The sequence below is a fragment of the Anopheles nili genome, chromosome 3 (assembly GCF_943737925.1).
Source record: "Anopheles nili chromosome 3, idAnoNiliSN_F5_01, whole genome shotgun sequence".
Lineage (NCBI taxonomy): Eukaryota > Metazoa > Arthropoda > Insecta > Diptera > Culicidae > Anopheles > Anopheles nili.
In genome coordinates, this window is record NC_071292.1 from 29,937,515 (window position 1) to 29,963,066 (window position 25,552).

Consider the following 25,552-nt stretch of genomic DNA (forward strand, 5'->3'; position numbering starts at 1 on the left):
CTTTTCTGTTTGTCGTTCTCTTTCTAAAGAAGTGTAACATGATTTTTTTTTTGTTATAAAATGTACTGTCGCAATTCCCCCCGGGTTCCCGATCGTCCGGGCTCGCTATCAGCTAAAGCGAATCCCTAATCTTTGATTGACAATGCGCCAAAAAACGAACCGGCTGCGCGGTGAACATACTTATAGATTAGATAATTCCTTCGCTCGGTAACCTAAGTGATAGATTCGTTTGGAACCCGTGTTCCCGCTAGCCGGCTGGTACTGTATACGTACAAGATGGAAGTTCTCATTTAGAAGTCCCCAAATCCTTCCCAGGTGATTCAGAGCAAAGCTTCGGAATGATTTCTTTTAGTCGCAATAAACTATCATAAGATGATCGATGCGCAGAAAAGATGAATCAGAGCAAAAGGTAGATCGCTTACGGCAGGCTAGGACTACAACGATAAACAAAATAGTTAACAGCTTTTGCTGAAGAAATTTAACCTTCCTTCCCACCAACCGGCACCAATGGCCATGGAGCCTTGGGAAATTAAAAACATCGACCCTGGGGCTTCGGCGCCGCTGACGACAAACAAAAACAAGCGCGATTTGGATCAAATTAACGGCCTTGCCGTGATAGTGGTTTGGGATATTTTATAATCATTTCAAGAATGTATGGGGTGCATCTCAAGGCATGCTTAGGATATGCAAGCGATGCATCGCCTACTGTGTTTGGAAGGTAGCACCATTTAGTTACCTCTCTAACCATGCAAATTGTCCCACGAGCGGTTTCGCGAAACCAAATTTTCATCCTCGGATACAGGTGTGTCTGCACGCTCGTTTTACTCCCTGCTCAATTAGTAAAAGGTATCGAAATCATCCAACGGATAAGACGGTGGCCACATGCCTCACGGTCCTCAAGGTGGACAAACGACAAAAACCCATGCCGTGACAATTCACACCCCATGTCTCCCAGACCGGAACCACGCCATCTTCGCCGATTCGTATTAATTGATGTATGTTAGCTGAAGAATGTGCCAGATGAAAACGAAATAGCTTTATTTTGCCCCGCGAAACAATGCTTTATCGTGTGCAAAAGCTCTCGTTCGCCTTCACAGCTACTGCAACTTCAAGTTCATGTTTCGATAGCGATGAATAAATAACCATCCCTCCATTAAAGTCCACTTTCGTCTGCCGCACCAAAAACATCATTACCCTGTGCCGTAAAATCAAAACAACGGAAACAAAAAAGGGCCGTTTGTGGAGGGTTAAGTGTGTCGAAGCCACCTCACGACCGGGGTGGACCGTGTTAACGAATACTCACGGTTCCGACCTGGCCCATTCCGGTTATATCCCATTCATGCGTGCCTCACTCATCGATCAAGCCGGCCATCATGCGACCAGACGGAAGACCTACTACTGCACCCGTCGCACAATGGGCTCGGTTAGTCGGGCTGACTGGTTAAAGATACTCCTACGGAAAACCCTCTAGGCACCCAGCCTTTACGGTGATCATATGCAAATTGAAACAACGTATCAAAGCCGTACCGCATAAACGATCACCGTTCACTTGCTCGCACATACCGACCACGTAAAGGCCAGACTCGGTTCGGTTTTAATTACGATCGAAATGGATCTCGCACCACCATGGGGCGTGATTTGTTCGCCCACTCGAGCGGACGGACCCAGAATGCGGCATCTCGAGGGCATCGAGGGCAACCTGGAGCCAAGTGGTTGCCCCTCTCTCTCTCGCTTTTTCAGCAAAGCTGTAAAAATAAAGTCATGCCAACGAATTTTATTAAATTTCGCCATGATGCGCTGCAAACTCACTTGGCAACGGTGGAACGCAAGGTTTTCAAAAATAATTTTCCGGTCGATCAACCGGCGTAAAGGGGGTTGTAATTTTCCAAAACAAAATAAAATGCAACCATGTTGATGAGAGTAATTTAAATATGAACGCAAAAAAAAGAACAGCGCCGTGTGCCATGTGTTCAAGCACTTTAATTAAAAGAGCAGTCTTATCTTATCGTTCACGAATGTATTTTTAAGAGAACAATGTTTATTTTATCTGATCAGCCCTCCTAAAATTAGCCCATCTCACTAGACAAAGTAAAAGGTATGCCTGACGGTTCTTTTAGGAGAAAATGTCTGCTCATCTGCAAGCTGCATGCGATCTTTCTCCATCAAACCATGACATCACGAGTATCTTCTGATCAACCGAAGAAGCTGCACCACAAAACAACAAATAGTTTGATAAGTTACACGTGAGTTCATCCGATCCCCGATCATGCAAGCATTATGACAAAGCTCTCCACGATGCACCACCGGTAAGGCTTGGGATCCAGCCAGTGGGCTTTGGCTGCAACTGGCTCGAACTGAACGAAACTAGTTACTCCCGATCCAACCCGACCTGAACGGGCGTCAGTGGGACTCAGCGCAACTGTATCGATATCTTCGCATACTACCTGAGATCAAGCACACCTGCGTGAAGGAAAGGGATTTTTGGGAGACGCATCGGAAGCCCGCAACACCAACGAAATCAAATCGAGTGCAGTGTCACCCGCTGGAAACTGGTTTTTCTGTTTTTTTGGGGGTGGGTCAACTGAGGCAAAAAAAGCCCGCCATGCCAGCCCTGCGACACGCGTTGGTCCCACTCCGATCAGGTGTTTCTGAGAAACGATTTAACCCTGACGGTGCGTCGTGTGACGGCAACCACGAAGGACGCCAATTTTTGGAGCCCTTCATTAAAGGGCCCATTTGGTGTGGAGAGGGATGGAGTTTCTATTTTTCTCTTTCCCACGGGTAGCACGGTTACGTGCCGTAGGTCGTCGATGCGTTGAAATTTTCGAAGGGCTTGAGCTGGTTGATGAAACTATAGTATATAGTAGAAACTATATGACGGCTGGCGACACGCGGGTGATCCACACACTGCACTTCACAGTAGTGTTCCTGTGCTAAGATGCTGTAAAATCTTTAAATTAAGATAAGGATTTAATGGCGAAAGAGCGTATAAAATATGTTACATGTAGGCCAATCAAAACATAATATTTCAGATAAAGTTCGATCGCTACTTATTTATTCTTGAGAAAAAATTAGCCGATCATTTCCATGGCATTAAAACTCCCAATAATCATCATGACGAAAATAAAATCAATTCACTTTTAAATTAGATACATTTCTAGCGGTGGAATAATTGGAGCTCTTATGCAAAAAAAATCGTTATCGTTCGATTATCGATAATAATAGACCAGACACCGATTTATGACACCTCTGGGGTAGTAAATGATAAACGAGATAACAAAAAAAAATGCGTTTACCGGAACCGTTTAGATGAAACTCGCTTTTCCAGTGCAGTACAGAAAACCACGCTCCACCCTTTCGATGACGTCGCTGATGATCGGTGTTGCTATCATTTCGTTCCTCAGTGTAGCTATAAAAAATACGCCGGTCCGGCTTTATCACACGATTAACCCGCGCTAGTCAACTGCAGATAGAGCATGAAGAGAAACTGCTCCCAGGCAGGGCTTTTCATCTCGACATTGAACAAAGATCAAATAAGTTGGATTGAGCTAGACTATTGTAACTAAAAAAGCTGTAATATCTGAAACAACTATCTATAATTCGACATAAAGCTTCCAAGCAGCATATAAACCTCATTTTTAAATTACAGTTTGCTATAAAAATCAACGATCCTCGAATTGTATCTGAATTGTCCTTCTATTTCTATTCATAGAATATACTTCTAATTATTTATTTTTTTGCATAATTTTTCAATTGAATTAATTGTATAAAGCTATATTGATGCATATACAATAATAATTGGGAAAGATTTTTTTTTATTTTTCAAATAAATCTTCACCAAAACCTTTCCATGTGTCTTGTCCATTTTGTCAGTTATTTGTGGGGTTTGACGATCATTTAAATTAACGTTAGTGATAGCTATTATTTGTAAATGTTTCTTCAAACACTTTAAGCATGATTTGAATGAAAACTTCCATTAAATTTCCCTTAATTAGTTGAAGTAATGTAACGCATGCGAACATATCACCGAACGTATCGAACGAGCACCAAACCCTGTTACGCTCGCAAAAGAGCACAACCAGCTTGCATCGGCTTCCGATGGTGCTGCGATTCCCCCCTCAAATGGTTTGGCGTGTATGCGATGAAAAACACCACTACACACCCCCGGCCGATGTGTAGTAGATTCGGCCATCGCGGCATTAACCGCGGGGCGCGATAGCGAAACCAGTCAATTGTTCCGCGGTTGTCCACATGTGCGTACGCGCCTGATCGAAGCAGCGTGCTCTGTTGTGAGCTTCCCCACGAAAAAAGTGTGTTTCCCCATTCAAGGTGTTTCCCATCAAGGGCTGGAGTGTTTCGAGCTCGATCGTGTGCGTGCGAAGGACTGCAGGTGAACAGAGTTCCGTTTTTAATCCAGCACTCCTGCGACGCACGCGGTTACTCGAAAATACTGATCGCAGTAGGCAGGGCGTTATGCGTTTGAAAAAACAAAATCGAACGTTTGTTGCTCCTCGCAACGGGTTGCAATCCGTTCTTTCGTTTTTTTTCTGTTTATTGCTGCTCGTTCGTATCGCGGTTCAAGTGTTTTTTTTTTTTTTGGCGCCTTGGTGAGAAAGTAGCAACGAATAGTCGCCTGGCTTGCACCGCATTTTGACAGATTCGATATTAGTAAACGGGCCGTTGTTTAGTAAACAGAAGCTACTACCACAACGTTCCCGTGTCTGCATTGCGAGTCAGCACGAGCCTCGTAATTTAGATCAACCGTCTGCAAACGCACCGCCCAAGTGATGTTTAATGCCCGATAGCAAACTGTTTGCAAACCAGGCAGCAAGTATTTATTTAATTTATATTCGCCTTTAACCCTCCCCCAAGCAGCAGCCCTAGTGGAAAGAAGATCGCGTTCGTATCGCCCGTGCGGTTCTGTGGTGTCTGTGTGCGAGAAGCTGAAAGAAGCTCTGGGGGAAAAAAAAAAGAAACTGTACGAAATACTAGCGCAAACGAACCAACGATCCAGTGTGTTTTCAGCAGTGCTACATTAGTGCGGCTTTTTCTTGTTTTTATTTGCAATTTCCAATTAACCAACACCACCGCTAGAACGATGCCAGAGAAACGGGTCAGCCAGGCGAGGATCGTGCGGACGTACGAGTTCCCCACGAAACCGGAGAAACAAACGCTCGGACAGTACCTCTACAACTCGCAGGATGGCAAAATTATGGGACGGACAGCGAAAAACTGGGGTAAGTAGTGTCAAAGGCTCTATATTCCTCATCCTTGCATGTGGCTCGGTCGCCGTGACCAGCTTCCACGACGTGCACACTGCCGTGGAAACCTTGGGAGTTTCGAGCGACTGCTTAGCTCGTCCCGTGGCTGATAACGTTATCATCGGCTTTTGGAAGCAAACGTTTGCTCGACTGCGGATGCATACACGCGCGAGCGCGAGTGCGCGGACTTGCGGCACCACTTTAGGGGCCGCGATAAGGGACATCGAAACAAGAATCAAACCTCACCTCAACGGCATGATGTGTGCGGCTTTTGGTGGGGTTAAGCAGTGCTTGCTGCTTGGGAAATTGCCACACACAGACGAGAGTTGGTCGGTGGCATCGCATAGGGTGATGAAAATGCGTATCCTGCGGTTCAAGTGCTGCATCACACCAGAATGATGTACTCCAGCTAGCGAAACAAGCAGGCGCACGTGCAACCGGGCTATTAGAGGCGTATTATGACTACCGCAACTACCGCAATACCTTCTTGAAGAGGTGCTGAGGTTTGTGACATGAGACAAACCTTCGCATATGGCGGTCGTGTGCTCAAACCGTACGTGGAACACGCGTGTCAGCTCTACTTCCTGCAGGACGTCACAACGCATTCGTGCGTTTAATCGCGAGGTTCGTCGCGATTGTGCTCTCATGCACGTGAGGCGTTCCAGAAATTACCCCAAGTTCTTTTCTCCGATCCGCGACCGATTATAATGATTGTCGATCATGAAAATAATGAACCGCAGCGATTGCGATCGTCAGAAGAGCTGGAGCTTGTTAAAAATGTTTTTTTTTTAATTCGATCAACATGGCATGAAACATGAAACATGGATAGTCCGATGTATATTTCTTTTGTGCTTTTTCTGGGGAAAATTAATCGTCATCATTGAATTGATCTCGGGGGAATTTCAAACATTTTTGTTTGTATGAAAATTGTACACGACTGTTGCGCAATTGCCAGAGGCGGAAATTCCTATATGGATTTTTTTATTGATGTTTTATGCAAGAATGCTCTGTGATGACCTACCAGTTGTGCACTTTGCTTATAACAAATTATCTGCGGACAGTGTAAGTATACCCAGATCGCTCCAAAATGGTAGCAGACTCACGCTGGGAGCTCTAAATGAAACATAACTATTTCCACTAACTTGGCGATTGCAACATTACACTATGGATGAGTGCGATCGTGATCTAATAAGCCCATGACATCAAAATGAGGTTATTAATTTCGCCATCAACATCTCTCGAGCTATGTTTGCTAAAATGTCTCATTAGGACGACGATGTGAACGGAATAGCACGTCATTTGATTAACGTCACATCGGGAAAACGTGATACGCGTGTGTGAATGATAGAGCGTTTAATATGGATCCAAAATTATGCGATCGTATTGTACAACATATTGCTTTGATGTTTCTTTCTGTAAAGCTAGGATATGTATCCCGCCTCGCATGATGGAAGTTTCTTTAAATGTGAAGTGTGAATTTGTTAGGTCAAGGTGATCATGAAGATATTAGTCAAAGTGTGCCCTAGCTAACTAGGCTTGGATATTGATCAGAACCACACAGCTGGATCCAAACAGTGCTAATCACTGGAACAACGCACTAATGCTGCTATTCTCGAAATAGTCATTCCTTAATACGAAAACAAAATAATTTATCCAATTACTACCATCGAACAACAGGTGAGATGGGAGTGATAGAAAAGAGGAAAAGCGTGACCATTGTCGCTAACCTGCACACCGGTTGAATATGGTTCCAACTGGTACGATCAAGTTAGAAACCGGATCTATTTAGCGAAAAATTAGCACCTTTTCTTGTTGTTTTCGAACACAAATGGTCACTGGAGGAATGTGTTTCAACGTTTGAGAATTAATCAATGGATTGGTAGTGTACATCCTTAGAGTAATAACTACATTAACGGACTCTGATCTTACAAGATCCGAAGATAAGTTGCTTTCTCGCATCATGCTTTGCAAACCTTGAACCTGCCACCCCCATCGGACTTCTACCGCTGATCGATGGCGTTCATTATCACATAATAACCATGTGTACCGAAATGGCCCCCGTGTGCCAAACCACTTCCTACAAATGTCTCAATTACTCCAGCAAACCCAGCACGTTTTCGCGTTTGCACCCGTCCTCCAGAGATATTTTAGGCATTCAGACACCCACCCCCCCCCCCCCCCCCCCTGAACCCAAATTGGTACCTCACGATCCGGCACCGTCAGCGGGGTCTAAAAATATCGACCCGCCAAAAATCCATAACCCTGGTCCAAACGGATTCGGTACGACTTGCTACTTATCGCTCCATTTCATCGATCGGTGGGGCGCGACCATAATTTACCGACACCCAACAGGTGTCTTCGATTCGCGAGGGCACCCTCCCTTGTTGGGGGTGGGTGGGAGGGTGTCTTGCAAGATTGTACACACGGCGCCAGAAAGAAACCATGGCTCTGAGTTAGAAATTCTAGCTACAGCCAGCAACAGCGCAAGGTCAGTAAACACTCTAAATGGGTCGTTGTACGCTCGTGCACCACGTTCAGGGCCGCTTATGAGGAAACTCTTGGAAAGTGTCTTCTTCAAATTGTCTTCCAACTCGAGCCATCTTTCAGTCACACACGCCTGGCCATCTTATCGGGCAGCATCACACCGAACCGGATGATTCACACGCGTTCCCGGGGAACTGGAGCGCCGATTATGCTGCTATTCGGCGTCTGGAGAAGCGCAAACGAAAACGGAAAAGTGTGATGTGCGGCTAGCAATTGACAATTTCGTTCCCGGCATCTGGCGGTTATCTCGATGGCACTTAATTTCGGTCGGTACCCCGTGTGTTTGTCCCACCGTTTTGGCTGCCATTTAATTAGCGGAATCGCTACTTTTGCCCGTCGCCGCCGGCCGGACTGGCGTGTTTTGTGGAGAAATAAACCCCGCGAACTAAGCCGTGAGCGAAACAACAAAAGGCCGTTGGAACTTCCTGCCAAGTGCATTAAATGCACACCGAGAAGGAAATGCTACAGCATCTCGCACAATCGATCTCGTACGGGGGAGGGTTTTGTCGGCAAATGAAATGGGTATACATTTTCCAACGTCCCCGGGCGCAGCGGACCGGATGTGGATGGTAGGAGGATCGGCCAGAACAGGTTGTTTACTCAGTGGACAGAGAGAGAGAGAGAGAGACCGAGACGGGGTTTGTTGCGAAAAGCAAACTCGAAACCGCGCAGCCTGGCGTATGGCGAACAAATTAGCGATCGGTTGGATGGAGTCCCACCGATCGGTGCGCAGTATTTTCGAACTTCGATTGTGATTCCGAACTCTAGGAAGCAGGCTGGAGAAAGAGAACGGATGCCTTGGAGATGGCTGGTGGGTGATGATCGTAAGAAGGTGTAAATAACTATTTAATGTATGTTTACTTAGCAAAGCTGATCTTTTTCTTCCTATCCATCTGCGATGCCGGTGCGGTGTGTCGTAACTCAGAAGCTACGGTTACGTCGACCTTAACCTAGTATTTATGAACCGTTTCTGGGGCTGAGAGCCGCGGATGAGTATGAAAAATGAGGTGTTGCTGGTGGATAAAGCAATGTTATATGCATAATACTCTATCTCATGATTTCGATTAAAATACCTTTACACCTATTTCTGCTCCATCTATTCAGCCAGCCCATTATTATTACAGTACTTGTATGATGTGTTTTTAAACACTCGTCAATCATAATTAAACCTACTCAAGAGCTGGAATTGCATTTAAAAACATTTCGCTCTAACAACCACCTACACCGCGAATGCGAGGGTGATTGCAGCACCCGCACTTGATAGAATCACTCGCCCTCAAGGTGCTATAATTACGATCAATACGCGTGTGCACTTGCGATCGATTTGCTGCCCCCCCTGATCATACACAGTGCACGAGGCAATTGCTTCATCTGCATACAAATCAATGCAATTCCGCCTTTGCATCCAGCCTTTGGGTGGGTGTTATCGGCAACCATACCAATCTCCGCTCGTGCTCGTTACGGAATGCTCGTCGACATTCCGATGCAAAGTGTCGCACAGGCAGGGCACGTTGGATGAAACGATGGAAAGCAGGCGAGGAAAAAAATGGTGCCAGAAATTTCTAGAATTTTCCCGGGAGATTCTAGAAGATGTTTCTAGAGCAAACATTGTACCGAGAGAGAGAGTTTGGTATGTTTAAAAATCAACAGTCTGGCAGCGCTTACCAACGCAAATGATTCGTTTAAATTTCACCGCCGTTCGGTCGCAATTACAGCCAGAATGAATGAGTTTCGTCCGCGCGCCTGTGGGTGGTGTGGCAGGAAAATGCAATTTCCCTTTTGAAATGATACAAACAACAACGTAAACACGGCACACAAACACACACACACACACACCCGTACAACCGCTGTGGCAAGAGCCACAAGTCAAGAAAAACGCGCCAGCATGCAAACACCTCCGCCGCGGGGCTAAATTTAATCCACCCGATTTCAACCGGCTCCACCAGGTCCTCGGTTTGGTTGTGATAGTCGACGACCACCGAGGGCATCAGTGTGATACTTTTGATCGAACTGCTCGAAGGAGTGCATCGGGGGAGACCCGAGTGGCGACAGCCTTATTGCGGTTTGCATCGCCAAACCGGATGGGGCTGGTTTTCGGTTTCTAAATATACAAAAACCGTTTAAATCAACCCCGCAGCAAATTGGTTTTCGCTTCTTTTTTTTTCCGTAGCGAAAGGAAGTACTGCCAGCTCGTTTGGGTTGAGTCGTCCTGAGCGCAAACAATACACCGCGCACGAGTGTTCGCATATTGATCCCTTTTTATCGATGATATTGGTGTGACAGGAAATACGACACTCCCTGTAGCAGAACGGAAGCCGAGCTCATCGAAGGGTCAAGGTTGCTTGGATGGTTGTTGAAATATTTCACATACACTAATCCGCGTCAGCTATTGACAGTTAAGCGATGAGTATGTTTTCAAAAATCAATGTCAAAGTCTCCAGAAATTCTGGCTGTCGAAACACACTCGCTCTTGGAGGATCTCGATAGCACGTGAGATAGAAAAAATGATGACTTGATTTGAGAAATATTTGCGGTAAACCTCGACACCAGAATCACGTTGCACTTCGCGGAAAGTTAACAGACACGCGCTAAACAGATTGTCACCGCGCAAACGTCGCCTAATAATATCTGTCTGCGTGCGTGGCCACATGATGTACTTGCAAATTTCTTGCCATTAGAAGGATATTAAGGCCCCATTATGCCCGACCCCAAGCCCGGTGCGTTGATGGATGTAATTTACGGCCACCCGATAACGAGAGTGCATTCGCAAGTTGCACCGTGCGGTGTGGCTTCGAATTAATTGCTTGCAAGCTGGCGCGAAAACCTTGCGGTTTCTGTGTGCTTTTTGATTAAGATACCCATGGCCGAAGCCACTTAACGCTGTATCGGTAGGCTTCTCGCTATATCCCATCCTAACGCCGCTTCTTTTTGGATTTGTTTTCTTCGTTCTCTAGTGCAACTGCTGCTGTTCTATGCCTGCTTCTACACCGTGCTGGCAGCACTGTTTGCTATCTGCATGCAAGGACTGCTGGTCACACTGAACCACCAATACCCGAAGTGGCAACAGGACGAGTCTCGCATCGGCACGAATCCTGGTGTCAGCTTCCGCCCAAGGCCGGAAGATGCCGAAGGTGCACCTTCCATCCAGTACGTGGCCGCTAACAAGACGGATGTTGCCTCGTGGGTGAACCTGATCAATGAATTCCTCGAACGTAAGTTAGATCCTGCGCAGCCTGGGCTTAAGGGTGATGGTAATAAAAGAGCGCATTTTCCATCTATTTTGCAGCGTACAAAGACCACACGCGGCTACCAGGCGGTGGCAAGAATCAGGTGATCTGTGATTTTAACACACCTCCAACGGCCGGAAATGTGTGTGCTTTTGACGTGAAAAACCTCGGCCCCTGCTCGGCATCGGAAGGATACGGCTACAATCGATCTGCCCCGTGTTTCTTCGTCAAGCTTAACAGGGTTAGTTTAACGAAAACGCAATGTCCTTCGGTTGCTTTCATTGATTTGTTTCACTCCAACCTCAGATCTACGGATGGATGCCTGAGTTCTACGACGACGTAGATGATCTACCCACCGACATGCCGGAAGATCTGGTCAGCCACATTCGATCACTGCCAGCGGCCGAACGCCGTCAGATTTGGGTAACGTGCAAGGAGCTCACCAACAGCGAGGAGAACCTACTCGGACCGATCGAGTACCTACCGACGCAGGGATTCCCGGCCTACTACTATCCGTACGTTAACGTCGAAGGTTACCTGAGCCCGCTGGTCGCGGTACATCTGGCCAGACCGCAGCGTAAGTTTGCGACACCAGTCCGTTCACGTCACTGTCGGGTGTTTAATTTCTGATTTCCCGCCACTCGATTGCAGCGAAAACCACCATCAACATCGAATGCCGAGCCTGGGCGAAGAACATTATCTTCCGAGGGGGAAGTCGCGATCGGCAGGGATCGATGCAGGTTACCCTGCGTATCGATTAGATAGCGCTGCGGTAGAACTCCACCGAAGGCGAAGGCCATAGAGAGGGAACAGGCCGTTTCCGACCACCCCCCCCATTCGGATGCGATGGGCCGTTGTTTTTATCTTTTATGTTTCGTTTGGACCCGTTCCTGAGGAGGTTGATGGATTTGCTGTGCGCGGTGCGTGAAGGGAATTTATTGAAAATCCACACGTGATGCGGCAACCCGCGATAGGATAAGCGAAAACACGCGACACGCAGCAGCTGTACACCGTCGGGGCGCGTCTACTTTTACAACCCCAAAGTGCTATGAAGAGTTTACTTAAGCGATGACTGGTGAGATTTACGCGAGATTTTAGTGCAGAATTGAAAATAATAAAAGCGAAAATGGAAACAAACAGTTTTACGGTTAACTTGCCGGTATTGGGCGGGGTTCGTTCGGCATTTGAAGCCCGTCCGTGCGGCCGCATTGAAGAAGAGCCTTAATGTAACGTGGAACTACGTGAAACGTTTCATCATGAAATATTTCCCCTTTCGTTGGGGTGGTGAAATGTTTCAAGCGTATCGTGTGTTTGGTATTTACAGCGCTAACAGCCAATTCACGCCGTCGAGTTAGAAAGATGTAAGCGTTGTGCAATAGCGAAGTAGCGTATATTAGGATGCTTTTGCTGTGCAAAGCCCACCAAAAGCCATAGGAAATAGGCAGGATTAAGTGATATGAAAACAGATTACTTACTACACGGTAGGCGATAAGTATTTAAAACCTTGCTCCGATGCGCGTTGCATTCCGTGTTCTTTCACGACGTCCGCAGTAAAACAGCTTTGCGTGTGTGCGCTGATTTTCTTCGTATTGGTTTCAGGGTTTATTCTGTTTGGTTTAGTTTCTGATAGGCGAGAAATCTATGTAGAGTACTGGAAATAGATACTGCTGCGAAAACCTTTTACCGTAAAAGAGTGTGTCTACTCTCTGCGCATCTCCGCCGTTTCACATCTTGCTGTTTTTTGTCGAGCATCCAGCACGCGTACGTTAGTGGAAACATTTTTATAAACTAGTTAACGTTTTATCACGATGGATTATGCTATGCTTCATGCTGCACTGTAATCACTGCCGCGCTATAGTCTCCCGAGGGGACCGTCTGCTAGTGTAAATGTGTGAATCCATTTCGTTTTTTTTTTTCATTGCTTAATCGATATAACAACTGTGTAACAGAATATCCCTTTTGCTGGGTAGTACATCAGGCCCTCTGCTACCGGTGGCTTCCCACTCCTGGCTACCCTATTTAAAGCATTGCTCATATCGATTAGTTTAATGATCTTTCGATCCCTTGATCACGTCTTGTTACGGTACACTTTTATTTTATTGGAATGATATTTGTGGTTCTCGCTTGCGCACTGTGCTCCCATTGCTTCTTTTGTCCTTTCCGTTGCATTGCTTTGCTTTATTGTCGTGTCTTTCTCACATCACCAACCGATTGCTTCAATTACTTGCGGGAGCTCGTTAGCGTTAGTCGAAAAAAAGCCAATTTCCCCGTGAGGCCACCATTGTCGAATTGCTTCTTGCAAAATGCTATCAAATATCGAATAGAAACAGTGCAGCTCAGCTTGATTTGATTTTGGTTCAATCCAGAATAAACTTCCGCGTGTAGCAGGCAAACGTAATGCCACTGCAATTTGCATGCACGTGTATATGAGGGAGCGATATCCGACTGAACGAAGTCCAAGGGGTTGAAATGACACAACTTGCCGCTTGCGTCTGGACGCTCTCACACAGCTGGCCATCAAACTTTGCGATTTTCCTACACTCGCGCGCGATTCCTCGTCGCCTACGGGGCATCACATAAAGTTATCACAAAATACTATCCGGTTGTTTTTGTCACAATTTGTAGCAGTTGATTGCTTTGTGTCTATCATCATTGGCGATGCGCCGCAAGGTTGTGGCCCTTCCATGTCCTAGTTTTCCCGCCAAGGATCCGTTTCCCGGTACATCCGATCGACGTTCTCCTGGAGCAGCTTCTGTTGCTCTGAGGATGCATGAGCAAAGGCATTTGTTAGCATGTGTTTCGTTAGAGTAAGTTCACAGAGCCCCTATCTTACCCGGAGAAAGGTTAGCGATAACGCTCTGCTTCAGCAAAAACTCGTTGCACAACGCGCGCGAAAGCCCAAACGCGTGCATGTTACACGTAAAACTCCTGCCAAGAACCAAAAACCATTAATTAGCCACTGATTGTGCCTGCAAAGCTGACCACGATAGCGCTTACCCAAGCTGCCCGAAGCTAAGATTCTGATGGTAATGCTTGTCCTCCTGCAGTTCAGCCGGATCCGTCCGATCACAAGCACTGGTCGACGAAGAGCGTTCCATTTCCGGCACGGCTAGCGTGGCTCCACTCATCATTCCATCCTCCGTAAGTCCTGCGAACGGATCCATCACGCCACCTTTTGCTGAGCCCTTCACCTGTCCCGGTGCCGCATTTGGCGAATGTTTAACCGTCGGTGGCACCGGGCGATGTTTGCGTTCCGTTTGCAGCGCATCGAAGAAGGCCGCATTCCAGAATCGCAACGTCTGCCAGATGGGCTGATCGCGCAGATAGGTGTACAGGTACTCCCGGTACGGATCACAACCCGGCACGTCAACTGTGGATGTGTGTAGAAACGAAAAAAAACCACAGTTTATATCACATGACATGAAAGTGTCACGCGCTCTATGCAATTCGCTTACTATCGTGGTAAAAGGTAAAGCACATGTTCATAAGAGTTTTCGCCGGTGAGTAGTCCTCGCTTTCGGCACACTCGAACAGCACGATCGCGAAATACTGGATCAGCGAATAGAACGTCGATTCATCCACGCGCTTCGTTTTCGCGCGCTGAGCGTTTACCAGCCGGGAAAACCACAGCCGTCCTGTTTCCGTCTGCAAAAAGAAAAGAAGTTGTTGCTGCTTTTTACATCGCATGGCTTATCGCAAGGCATGGTTATTGATTTCTTTTAATTTCCGACGATTAAAATGAAAGAAAACGATGCATCGCTCGTCTCAACCGTAAACTCCCGCAGGGATATTTGACGCTTAACGGCATCTTGATTCGGTTCGACTCCTCTTGGAGATGGCAAAAAGGCCTAATGGACGGCAGCATTAAATTGTATTTTACCAGCATCGTTGGAAATTAAATGAGTCTTTTCCAAACGCGGGGAAAACGCACTCCCCTCACGGGATCCATTTGCCGAGTCATTAAATATTATGAATCCCATCCCGAACCCAATCGATGGCATTTATCGCCCACCCGCACGTGCTTTGCTCACCCGCGCGTACTGCCCAAAGTCGGACTTTAGCTGCAGCGTGATGGTGGCACTATCGTGGAACAGAATCCGCACGAAACGCTTCATAAAGTCGAGCACCGCCTCCTCGGACTGGCTGTCGAGGCTGATCGAGGACGCCCACGATGGTACCGAGTTTTCCGACTCCGAACGGATCCACATCTTCAGCTCGGACGACTCCAGTGTCCCGCTGAACGCGCACGACTCGTTGTCGCTGGTGGAGGCGCTACTCGGAACACCTGCAAGGAGCAAAAAGGACAAAAGAGGAACCTCTCAGAATTGGACGTCAGCCGCAACCTGCCTGTTTATACAAACTCACCCAACCGCGGTTCACGGCACATGGTGCATTCCTTGCCCCAAGGGAAACCTTCCGGTGTGGTTCCGACGTTGGTTCGAACCGTCGGGAGTCCTTCTGGTCCCTCGTTCGCACCAGCTGACGCTTGTGGGGATTTCGAGTCGAGCGAGTACGAGTTCTGACTGTAATTGCTGTGGCTGAAATCCGCACTGAGGCTGTGTGATGGAGGCCGATCAACCTTTTCCACCATCGCTGTAGTCGTCGAGGGCCCCATTGGAGCCGCTATTGGGATTGGTTGTGGAGGTGTGCTAGAAGCCGGTGGTGGCAACACTGACCAGGGAAGGAGCGTATCTGTTTTATGCGTCTTCTGTGACTCCTGCGCCCAGGTGGTACTTACGGTGTGAAAAGGCAGGATTCCGGTAGCGTCCTGAAAGCACCTCCTCGTGAGCTCGCCGTTCCTTCGCCCGACGCAATTCGTAGTCGATCTGATGTTCTCCACGCGAATCGTCTAAAGAAACCGAGCGAGAGAGCAAATGAAGAAAGAAAAAAGACGCCATTAGCCGATCGGTTATGCATGTAAATTAGGGCCCCACTCGAAACCGACCTGGGTGCTTCATGTTGGACGATTCGTACTTGCGCCGCAGCATATCGTCCACCTTCATCTGGTTGCGGTTGGCCGTAGTTTCGGTGTCCGAGGACGACGTTAGGCTAAGAGCGGCATCGATCTGTATGGAGTGGATCGGGTGGAAATGGATGAGTTTTACGATGTTAACGTGGGCGCCTCGGGGTGGAAAATTCCCACGAGTCCCAAGCTCGTGCCGATCGTGATGCATGGTGAATAGCAATAGCACCGAAACATGTTCTCAACTGCTCAAGCGCGTAATTACACCATTCGGTGCTTATGATGAAATGTAAACTTTCATTTCATAGAATCCCATTTGAAGCTCGCTTCGTTGGATCATTCGAGCGTGTAAAGAGATCGTTTTGATGTGATGGTAAATATGTCCAACAGGGTACGTGGAATTTGAGGTTATGTAACTCTCAATATGACTCCACTCCGTACGGTTGGAGAGATGCCGCTCGAAAGCATTCGCCAACAGAACAAACTAAACCGCACGAACCACACAGCTTCAATTAATGCTGAATCCCGAAAAACAGTATACAAAGTACAAGCTATCTTCCCGCTTTCCATTTGCTCCGCACAAACAGCTCTAGGAGCTACTGGAGCTCATGCTGACCTCCCATATCGGGCTTAACTGCTTACAAACGTTCATGGGAATATGCACTTAAAACCCCCTTTTTCCTAATAGCTACGAGCTCACACTGTACTAACCATCAAGGTCAAGGACACTCGTAGCCATCCAATACCGGCACCCTTCGGCCCAACTCGATTGGTTCCCATTCATTCCGACCGGCGGCGTGATTCAATTGAAATCCAATCAGCAGAATGAACGGACGAAACACTATCCGAAGGGATACTTTGTTCCAACTACGCGACCCGACCTTGCTGGGACGTCCTTTTTACGGAACAGCGCCGTGGAGCCGGCGCTTCCTTTCGATCGAGAGTGTCCTTGCGCGATAGAACACCGGCACACACATTTTCGCCCGGCCATTTCTTGTGTCCCTTGTGAAATGATCCTCCAGCTCCTTCCAATTACCGGCCAATTCTTTTTTTCTTTCTGCCACGCGAATTGACCCACTTTTGAGCGGCAATTTTCAAAAGGGCACAACGCCGCAGTAAAACAATGCGCCATTCGATGGGATGTTCCGACGTGATACCAGGTTCAGCTGCCAGGTTATGGGTAGTTTGATATGTCCACTTTCGGTTTTTTTTTTGTGTTGTTTTGTTTTACCCTTTCACCGAAAACACAACCACCATTCGTCCTCGGTCACCGGGGCAGCCGACTCGGTGCACCGCGAGGACGAATGGAAATGTTCTGCGTCGTTAGGTTCGCCCGAAACAACGAGAAACCCGATGTGAGAAGGTGACCGAAGAAGAACCACCGGTTGGAGTATCATCACCGGCAACATGCGATGAACAATCTCCCTTTTACCAGGGCCAGGCTTAGCCAAACATTTGCCCAACACTCTCACAGCGGACAAGCACAGGTTTGCATCTACTTTGCATAACGTCAAGCGAGCGTGGTTCATGGCGCGCGGATTGTGTCCCCTTTTTTTTTTATTTTGCCTTATCTGTGGCTTCTTCCGCTTTGTCGACGTCCCATGTCCTTTTGCCAACGCCGTGCGGTGTTCTTTTCGCTGCGTCCTTCCGATGCGCCAGTGGGGTGACCCTCTTTTTTTTTCTTTTCTTTTCTCGGCCACAGCGGCCGGGCGTTCTGTTTACCTGGGTGGGTTGTTTCCTGCGGATGATAAATTATTCAACTCGCTAATTGTGGCTAAGTGTCGTCAGGGGGACACTTTTATGCATATTTCGCCGGCAATGCAATAAATATTTAATTCGCAGCACCACAATAGCAACGGTAGCCGGATCGCAGTAGCCGGTGAACAATATTCGAGCGAGCCGAGTGATCCCGAGCACTTTAATTACAAACCCAGCTTGGGCCGTGTTATTGTTTTCTATCCGATCAACCTAATTTCATCCAAGTCAGAGCGGTTCAATGTACTTTTAAGGTTGAAAATTACACCTTCATTTTCTTGTTTTTGTCACATATTAAACCCCAAAACTAAACCGCAACGGACGGTCATTTGATGGTAACGATTTTCTGCTTCTACCTTATGTTATCCTTATACTGCTGATTTAAATTTTCATGCCTCTATTTCCATCGTATCTCAGCCTCAATGTGGGAATTATAAGGCTGAAATACGATGGAATCCTTATAATCCAAGAAATGTTCCAGAAAAAAAGCTTTAAAGCAGTAATTATTTTTACTATTTAAATATTAACCTTTCTAGAATTGAGCTTATTGTTGAAAATGTCTCCAATTGATTTTTAATAGCAGCATGATAAAATTAGCCGGTGGAAAGAATTTGTGTTCCAACAAACCGATTATTATGCGCTATATCACCTGCTTCAAAGCTACCCAACAAGCGTTCGTAAGAAATTGAAACTAAACGAACTGCTTGCCGCTAACACAGTGCGGTGAAAATTACCTTCACGCCCACGGCAACCAAGCGGTTCTGTCTTATCTCAACGACCCACCATCATCTGTTCGCACCTGGCACCAGGTAACAATTACCGAAAAGGCCGCAAAACCGCAAAGAACATCGTGTCGCAGGTCGCGCTGCACTATCAATTGAGCGAGCGTGGAAAAATCCTCCATCATCCGGTCTTACGCACGTCTCCAGCTTCAGGTCGACCAAAAACCCCCGACCCGGGTAGCTGTTCTATCGCCCTCTTCCCATCTAGCTCGGGTAGTGTCACACGCTTCCGGCCGCCGCATCGCTTTGGCCCCGTTTCACATAAACACCGATCAATATCTCACAAAAGGCCCCCCCGGGTGGAGTACGCGCTGGGTTCGCTTGGCATCGCCTTTTTCCGCACCATAAATTTTGGGGTGGAAAAACGAGCAACAGTGACAATGACTATCATAGTGAACACACACACACACACAGTAGCACGTCGGTCAAAGGCCATTACATTACACCGAACGGGCGGATTCGGCGGTTTTGCTTCATTTTTGCATCCGTTTCGCGCGGCCATTGCTCGCTTTATCGAATCAACGGCCCTGCAACTGCACACCGGGGAATCGTTTGACGGCTGTCCCACCACCGAACGGGACGTCCTGCAATGCGATGGTCACGATACGTGCGAGAAGCTTCATTTTTTATTGTCCACCCTGGCCGGTTATCGCCATGCTGTGTAAGCGATACATAATTTATGCTACATGCGCGCTATACCACCGGCGAGTTGCGACATTATCCATCGACGCGGCCGCTTTCGCACCTTCCAGCGGGCACATCTGCCACCGATGCAGGACGACGAAAATGGCCGCCACCGAACAGAGGGCCGATAAATCCGTGAGTGTTGCTCTGCTGATGGTAATTTGTTTTCTAATTAGCCGACTAATGGACCGACCATCGGTTCGCGGTGGAACTGAATACGCCGCTTTCACGTTGGATTCTGGAAGTTGGTCAGCGTGTTAATGTGAGTAGCTTTTCGAGCAGAGAAGGGAAGATAAATAGCAACGCAATTGTTACGCGTTAAATATTCATGTCGACTAAACGGCGCACTGTGGCGCTGTAAACAGCGGAGAAAATTTGTGTACGCATAATCGAGGCACTGATGTTTATTATAAAAAAAAAAACTTGTCTTCTGAACGATTTGTTTTATTCAGCTGGAACACAATATTTTACGGTTGTAGCTCGTCAGTTACTACTCTTCATCGATATTGCAAAGCTACACATTAAATAAAACACCACGTTCCAAACACCACTACAACTAGTAAAAAGAGTCAATTGAAGGTTGACTATTTACCTGATTTTTTTGTTCATATCTTATAAAGGATAACATAAATATATTATCACAATTTCAAGAGTTTCAGGCTTGAGCAAAGTAAACCAGAAATAAATATCTTATCCAATACAATAAGCCAATCTTGTATGCCGGTACATAGCGATTACACTTTCAGCTTTAATTACTTCAGAAAAAAAACAACCCTTCCGTTAGTATCAGTTTATCTTGCATTATTCATCCCTATCAGCACACTACGGTCGCTATCTTTAACCACCAATGACTCTCGGCTCTCTTTCAGTGTACATAATTTATGACCCAAACCTCTTTCCAACCAGATAACAAGGCATAAAAAAGGTGAACATTTTATCGCTTACCATTAAAATTCATACATCCATGCGTCCTTTTCGCCCATAAAACGGTGAAAGATTTGTGTCCGGATCTGGAGCCTGGCAGCTAGAGCCTCTGCTCAAGATGAGGTCGATCGAGAAAGCATCTCAAGCCTTCACCGGAAGGGGGTCATCGGAAGAGCCCTTTCATCTGCTCTGCCACGCTTTGCAATGAGACACAAAGGACGACGGGACTTTTACGAGGGGTGAATCGATATTTCCCCATTGTTTTGGCAGGCATGGCATTCCGTGCGAGTAGAGCTCCGGTTCAGCGCGATCAGGACACTTACGGCAGATAGCAACGCGTCTTGGAGAAAAAAAACGACGGCAAGCTACGGAAAAGTTTCACTCTTTAGCTTCTTAGAATATATCCGGCTCCCCTCGTGTGAAAAGGGGCGAAACCAATCGATACTAATTTTCCATCACATCCGTTCCACAGCGTAATTTTATGAATGTGGTTCATTTCTATTTTTTTCTCTACCGTATTTCGTGGAAAAAACCTAAAACCTACCATCAAACATCAATTTCACGAGCCTTCACTTTCATATCGCAACCCGTACTAAGGAAACGGCCAGGCACGATCGATTCGCTGGCGAGCTTTCGACGACCGTGGCCGCGGTTTCTTGGAAGAGACCTCAGTTGGAACACACCACCAAGAAGGAAAAAAGTTTTCCCCTTCCCGTAAAAGCCGGTGTCGTTTCATAATCCGTCGTCACCGCGGCGTTTAACGAGGATGTTTGCCCGGTCGCTCACCGAGAGCCCTAGCGAAAGGGCATTGCTACGGAGCAGTCCTTGAGCCTGTCGACGGTGGCACCGACCCAACTGGATTATTCGAATTCCGGTTCCACCGTTCGATGTGGTCTCGGTCTGCCATCTTTTCCACCGCTTCCAATTTGATTAGGAACTGATTTGGGGCCCTCACTCACGGAACCTGGCACATCGAGTGTTCGAAGGAATCGAGCGCGAGCTCACGCGGAAAAAAGACGCTGACGGTCGGAATAATCCATTTTCCGGTGTGGAATAATTTTTTTTTCCCCTCCATCACTTCACAAACGCTCGGAAAGCTTGTCGCTCGATCGACACACTCCGCCTAATTCTGTGATAAATAATGCACGAACATCGTCGATGCGTGGTGCACCAAACGGGTAAGAAAACGCGTTACTTCAACGACATCGAGGCCTTTCCGATAAACGGCACGTTTTTTTTAACCGACTGGTTCGTGCCTTTTCGTAGGTTTTCATGGCTTCAGGCTGGTGGCAACTTACGACCACCATTGTGCATCAAAACTTCCACAAGTGATATTCGAAACCATCGACGGTAGAAACTTTGTCACGGTAAAAAGCTCCATAAAGTTACATCCATCCAGCGGTGGTGCGGTTAACGGTTGGCCTACCAAAGACACCATGAGTTGGTTGCTCTAGGCCACAGCCACTTGATAACCCCTGTCTTCGTTCACACGGGGGTAAAAAGGGCGCTCGGGTGGATGTACGGCAAGTTCGCACCTGTCTCGCTCTTTGACGTCGCGTATTAAGCGGCAAACCGACCCGGTGACCTTTTTCTTGCTCGAGGCAGACAGCTGGCGGTTAAGCCCTTCTCGATTGGGCCGTGAAATAAGGTCGCTCAACAAGCGATTCAAATTTGCCCACCCACTCTCGGTGGTAGGGTGGTGGGGTGACCTGTAACCGAATGGAGGCGAATGGTGGTGGTGTTTTTCTATTTCTTTGCGCCATAATGCATGCCTTTGGGATATTCGTCAGAGCGCTGAGGCTTGATTCGGCATGTGTTGGTGCATTTATTTTGACCAGAGAGCTTAAAATGTATTCGAAAAGTAGGAGACTCGAATAGCATAAGGCAAAGTAACGGTGAATAATAGAGCTTAAAACTTACTTAACCATTTAATATTCTAATACCGATGATCGAAACGAAGAAACAAACTGTATACTGGTGTGTAATATAAAGTAGTAGGTTTTATAGTATAGCATACAAATGTTCTTCTTAAAGCGGCTAAATGTTTCTAAAATGAATTTTAAGAAGGCTGTTTTCTGCAATCTTCATTGAATAAAGCTTTTAAAGCACAATTAACATAACTAATCAATACAACATAGTTATAAAATGGCAGTCCACAAAGCTTTGTCAATTAAACGAAAAAACCTTTACTCACTCCAGCAGGATTATATGACAGATACAAAAGATTATAGAGAAGCTAATGCGGCAGTATAAAAAGCCTATTTTCCACAAAATCCCAACGAAACCCCATCCCCTTAGCTCTCTGGCCTATGACACCAATCAACAGCTGCTTGAAAATGACTGCAATCAGCTGATCTAATTAGCGCATCGGGCATAGGCCACCCATCCGAGCGGACGCGATTGTGGCAGCATAATTAAGCCACGTGCCCGATACACTCGCGACTGTTTCGCACCTGCTGGACGTAGGACATGTGTGCACTTATGCTAATTAGTGACGCCGATGGAAATTTTCCCCACTCTGTGACCCATTGCGACACCCACGCTCACCTTGTTGGAGATTCCGTTAATGATCTCGGTGCTATTGCCCAGCACGGACAGGAACTTCGACTTGATGGCACTCGGTGTTTTGCCCATGAACGATCGGATCCGGTTGGTGGCCGGTGAGTCACGTGGACTATCCGGAGCACCTTCTCGGTCTCGTCGATCTCGCGCCGGTGTCGCTCCGTTGGCCAACGACTCCCGGTTGCGGTCGATCAGTGTGGTTGTTGAGATGTTGGGCTCAGCGCCCAGGGTAGTTGCAGCCATCGTCTGGCTTCCGGTTCGCTTTGGACTCAACCGGGAGCTTCTTGGGAACGTGGACAAAGCTGAACCATCCATCTTGCTCACAAGGGAGAATTTCAACAACACTCAGCAGCAGGTCAACTATGAATCATTAAGCGGTATTCACCGTGACGGATTCGTTACTGTTCGGGAACAAGACGGTTGATTTGAGCGCTATTTGAATTGCTTGTAACACCCGAGGAACACTCCGAAACGAAACCTATCCGGAACGAGCTTGGTGCAGCAGTAACGCAGCGCAGCCGTGGTACAATTTCCAGATCAACAAATTGGCTTCTTTAACATTCATTTGAAAATTTTGAGTACGTTAACAGTCAAGCAAACAACAGTCCGATTTGTGAAACATGACAAAAATGGTCGTCGGGATAAATAACCGTATGTCTATGAGATGGTAGAAAGTACTCTAACATGCTAAACCTCCATCGTGAATAGGCTTGTTGATTTCGGTTTTTATGCCATCGCGACTTGTTCTCGATTTTTTGTTCTCATTCAAGCAGCGCTTTCTGAACCACATGCCGTTTTGCTGGTGAATGCGCACGTGTCCTGTTGAGTGAGATTCACCGAGAAGGACGACAAGACACATCTGCCAGAGCGGCCGGTATCGTATGCCTCAATTTATGGCCCAAGGATAAGCGATTCCACTTTAGAAGCTCCCTCTGGGCTGCTTTCCAGCGTGCGAGCGTCCCATCCTACCGCTGTGGTGGAATAAAAAAAACGCCGGAGGCACACTGAAACCCGGGAAAACCGATCGGTACCGCATTATGTCACAGCCACACACGGGAACACACACGAAAACCGCAAAGCCGTTTCGATGGCGGTTCAGGTCACACGACGCTGGGCAACAAAAAGGGACCATTCCCTCATTGCTTCGGCACGGGCAGCTTCACAACCACACGGACTTTTCACGCCACTCGCGTTCAGGCACACGCAGTGTAACTTCTGCCCGGGAAAAGCGCCTCAAGTGGCCGCAACCGAGCCAGAACGTTCTCGAATGCGGTGGTTACGCGCAGTAATTAGAAAGGCAAAACACTCGACCACGCACATCCCCACACGGCGCACTTTTGGAAGGAAGTAGAACGCGAAAAGTGACGGCAAGGCAAGAAAGTTGGACACCCAACGTGAACAAGCAAGAGTGAGATAGATAGATAGTGGAGCCAGCGCGCGGACGGCAGAAACGAAGGGTGCGCGAAGGGCGCAAAAAAGGCCTCAAACTCGCCAACCAGCCCGGTACGGTTGCGCCATCTAACCTACGGAAAAGCTACGGAAAAACTGACGAGCCATGCCACTGCGGAACACACTTGCGGACGCTTGATGGTTCGTGGAAATTTGCAGTTAGGAAAAACACGGAGCAAACGAAGGAAACTCGCCACTCTCTCCGGTGGATCGTGTTTGTGCCGAATGCAGCGAGAAAGGTGATACCGAAATGAGAGAGAGAGAATGAGAGTACGAGAGCAACTGTCAAACTTCGGACAGGAGAGCTGAGAGTCGTTGTTGGTTATGTTTACTCGAGTCACAGGGTGACTCTGACGCGTCAATTGTTCGTGTATGCTGTGCCATTTCTATGATGCCGGTTGCTCGGTACCATAGTCATGCTGCACGTACCGGTTGATTCGAATTGCACAGGACTGCGCACACTCTGTGCACCCGAAGCTGGCGCAAAACACGAAAGAGTAATGTCAAACGATCAACCTCACTCGCGACGGATTTTCTCCCGTGAAAAACCAACTCTCACCGAGCGCAACACGAAACCCGCCGGCCGAAACGTCGTGATTCCGCTGAAGGGATCGTGTTTGTTTTTATCTATCAATCAACCAGCCGCTCGCGTGAAAGTGAGCATTTCTGTCGGCGAAAGAACGGCCCGCAAGAGAGCTGTCAAACGGCTTCCACGCGCGATCGATGTGTTTATCTGTGTCCGACAAGTAGGCGTGCAAGGGTACCATGTGAAGCCTTGCAACGTGCCTGTTGAGGCTTGGGAACGAGGTCATGAAAACAAAAAAAAACCGGAAAAGCTTCGTCTAGCATACGCGCGAAAGCGTGAAAAGTCGATGAGCGCTAACGTCACGGTCGCCTGCACCCGGTTCGTGAAAATGGGCAAAGGTTAATGACGGTGAAATGGAACGCGAGGCTTGGCTGTCAATACCCCGAGGTCTATGTTTGGCGGAGCGCCCTTGCAAAAAAAAAATTGGGGTTTATTTTCGTCCCCAAGAAGTTGGTATTGTGAAGGTTCAAACAACACGGAAAGAAAGGAAAACAAAATTGCGTTAGCACGCCACGTGCTTCCCTTGATGGAGGCGCATGATGTTTTGTAAGCACTGTTTCATTTTTACAATTTGGCGCTTTCAGAGCGTAGAACACATAGCGTGATATAATATTAAATAGAACCATCATTCATTTCTAAATTTACACCCCAGCTGATCATTACAACTTCATTGAGGCTGATTAATTTGTTGATTGTATTTAACGTATATCAAGATGCAAAGTTTACAGCATTTTAACAAAAAAAATTTAAATTTGTGCTTGATGACTTTAAATACATCAACACATTTGCTTTCGTGCTTTGGCATCGTGGAAGTT

General features: G+C 47.2%; 2 protein-coding genes across 4 annotated transcripts; one reads left to right on the top strand and one right to left on the bottom strand.

Moving 5' to 3' along the window:
- Positions 1-4,240: 4,240 nt before the first annotated feature.
- Positions 4,241-12,717, top strand: LOC128727681 (sodium/potassium-transporting ATPase subunit beta-1-like). 3 transcript variants are annotated; one of them, XM_053821617.1, is made up of 6 exons: positions 4,241-4,310; positions 4,876-5,237; positions 10,760-11,017; positions 11,092-11,273; positions 11,339-11,609; positions 11,684-12,717. In XM_053821617.1, the coding sequence occupies exons 2-6, from the start codon at positions 5,099-5,101 to the stop codon at positions 11,791-11,793; spliced, it is 960 nt and encodes a 319-aa protein (XP_053677592.1). In that variant the 5' UTR covers positions 4,241-4,310; positions 4,876-5,098; the 3' UTR covers positions 11,794-12,717. The 3 variants fall into 3 exon arrangements, with proteins under 3 accessions (XP_053677592.1, XP_053677595.1, XP_053677593.1); XM_053821620.1 differs by having other exon boundaries at positions 4,250-4,370; XM_053821618.1 differs by having other exon boundaries at positions 4,254-4,390; positions 4,873-5,237.
- Positions 12,718-13,397: 680 nt separating this feature from the next.
- LOC128725429 (uncharacterized protein KIAA0513) lies at positions 13,398-23,017 on the bottom strand. The gene is made up of 9 exons (XM_053819170.1): positions 22,688-23,017; positions 15,978-16,098; positions 15,771-15,881; positions 15,398-15,703; positions 15,064-15,317; positions 14,488-14,677; positions 14,030-14,402; positions 13,866-13,960; positions 13,398-13,792 (listed from the first exon to the last, which is right to left on the bottom strand). The coding sequence occupies exons 1-9, from the start codon at positions 23,015-23,017 to the stop codon at positions 13,722-13,724; spliced, it is 1,851 nt and encodes a 616-aa protein (XP_053675145.1). The 3' UTR covers positions 13,398-13,721.
- Between the last annotated feature and the right edge of the window lie 2,535 nt (positions 23,018-25,552).

Coding starts and splice junctions, on each gene's coding strand:
- LOC128727681 (XM_053821617.1), top strand. CDS start 5,099: ATGCCAGAGAAACGGGTCAGCCAGGCGAGGATCGTGCGGACGTACGAG. Junction 5,238..10,759: donor ACGGACAGCGAAAAACTGGG/GTAAGTAGTGTC, acceptor TTCGTTCTCTAG/TGCAACTGCTGCTGTTCTAT. Junction 11,274..11,338: donor TCTTCGTCAAGCTTAACAGG/GTTAGTTTAACG, acceptor CTCCAACCTCAG/ATCTACGGATGGATGCCTGA.
- LOC128725429 (XM_053819170.1), bottom strand. CDS start 23,017: ATGGATGGTTCAGCTTTGTCCACGTTCCCAAGAAGCTCCCGGTTGAGT. Junction 15,882..15,977: donor GTCCAACATGAAGCACCCAG/GTCGGTTTCGAG, acceptor CGGTTTCTTTAG/ACGATTCGCGTGGAGAACAT. Junction 13,793..13,865: donor TATCGCTAACCTTTCTCCGG/GTAAGATAGGGG, acceptor ATGCATCCTCAG/AGCAACAGAAGCTGCTCCAG.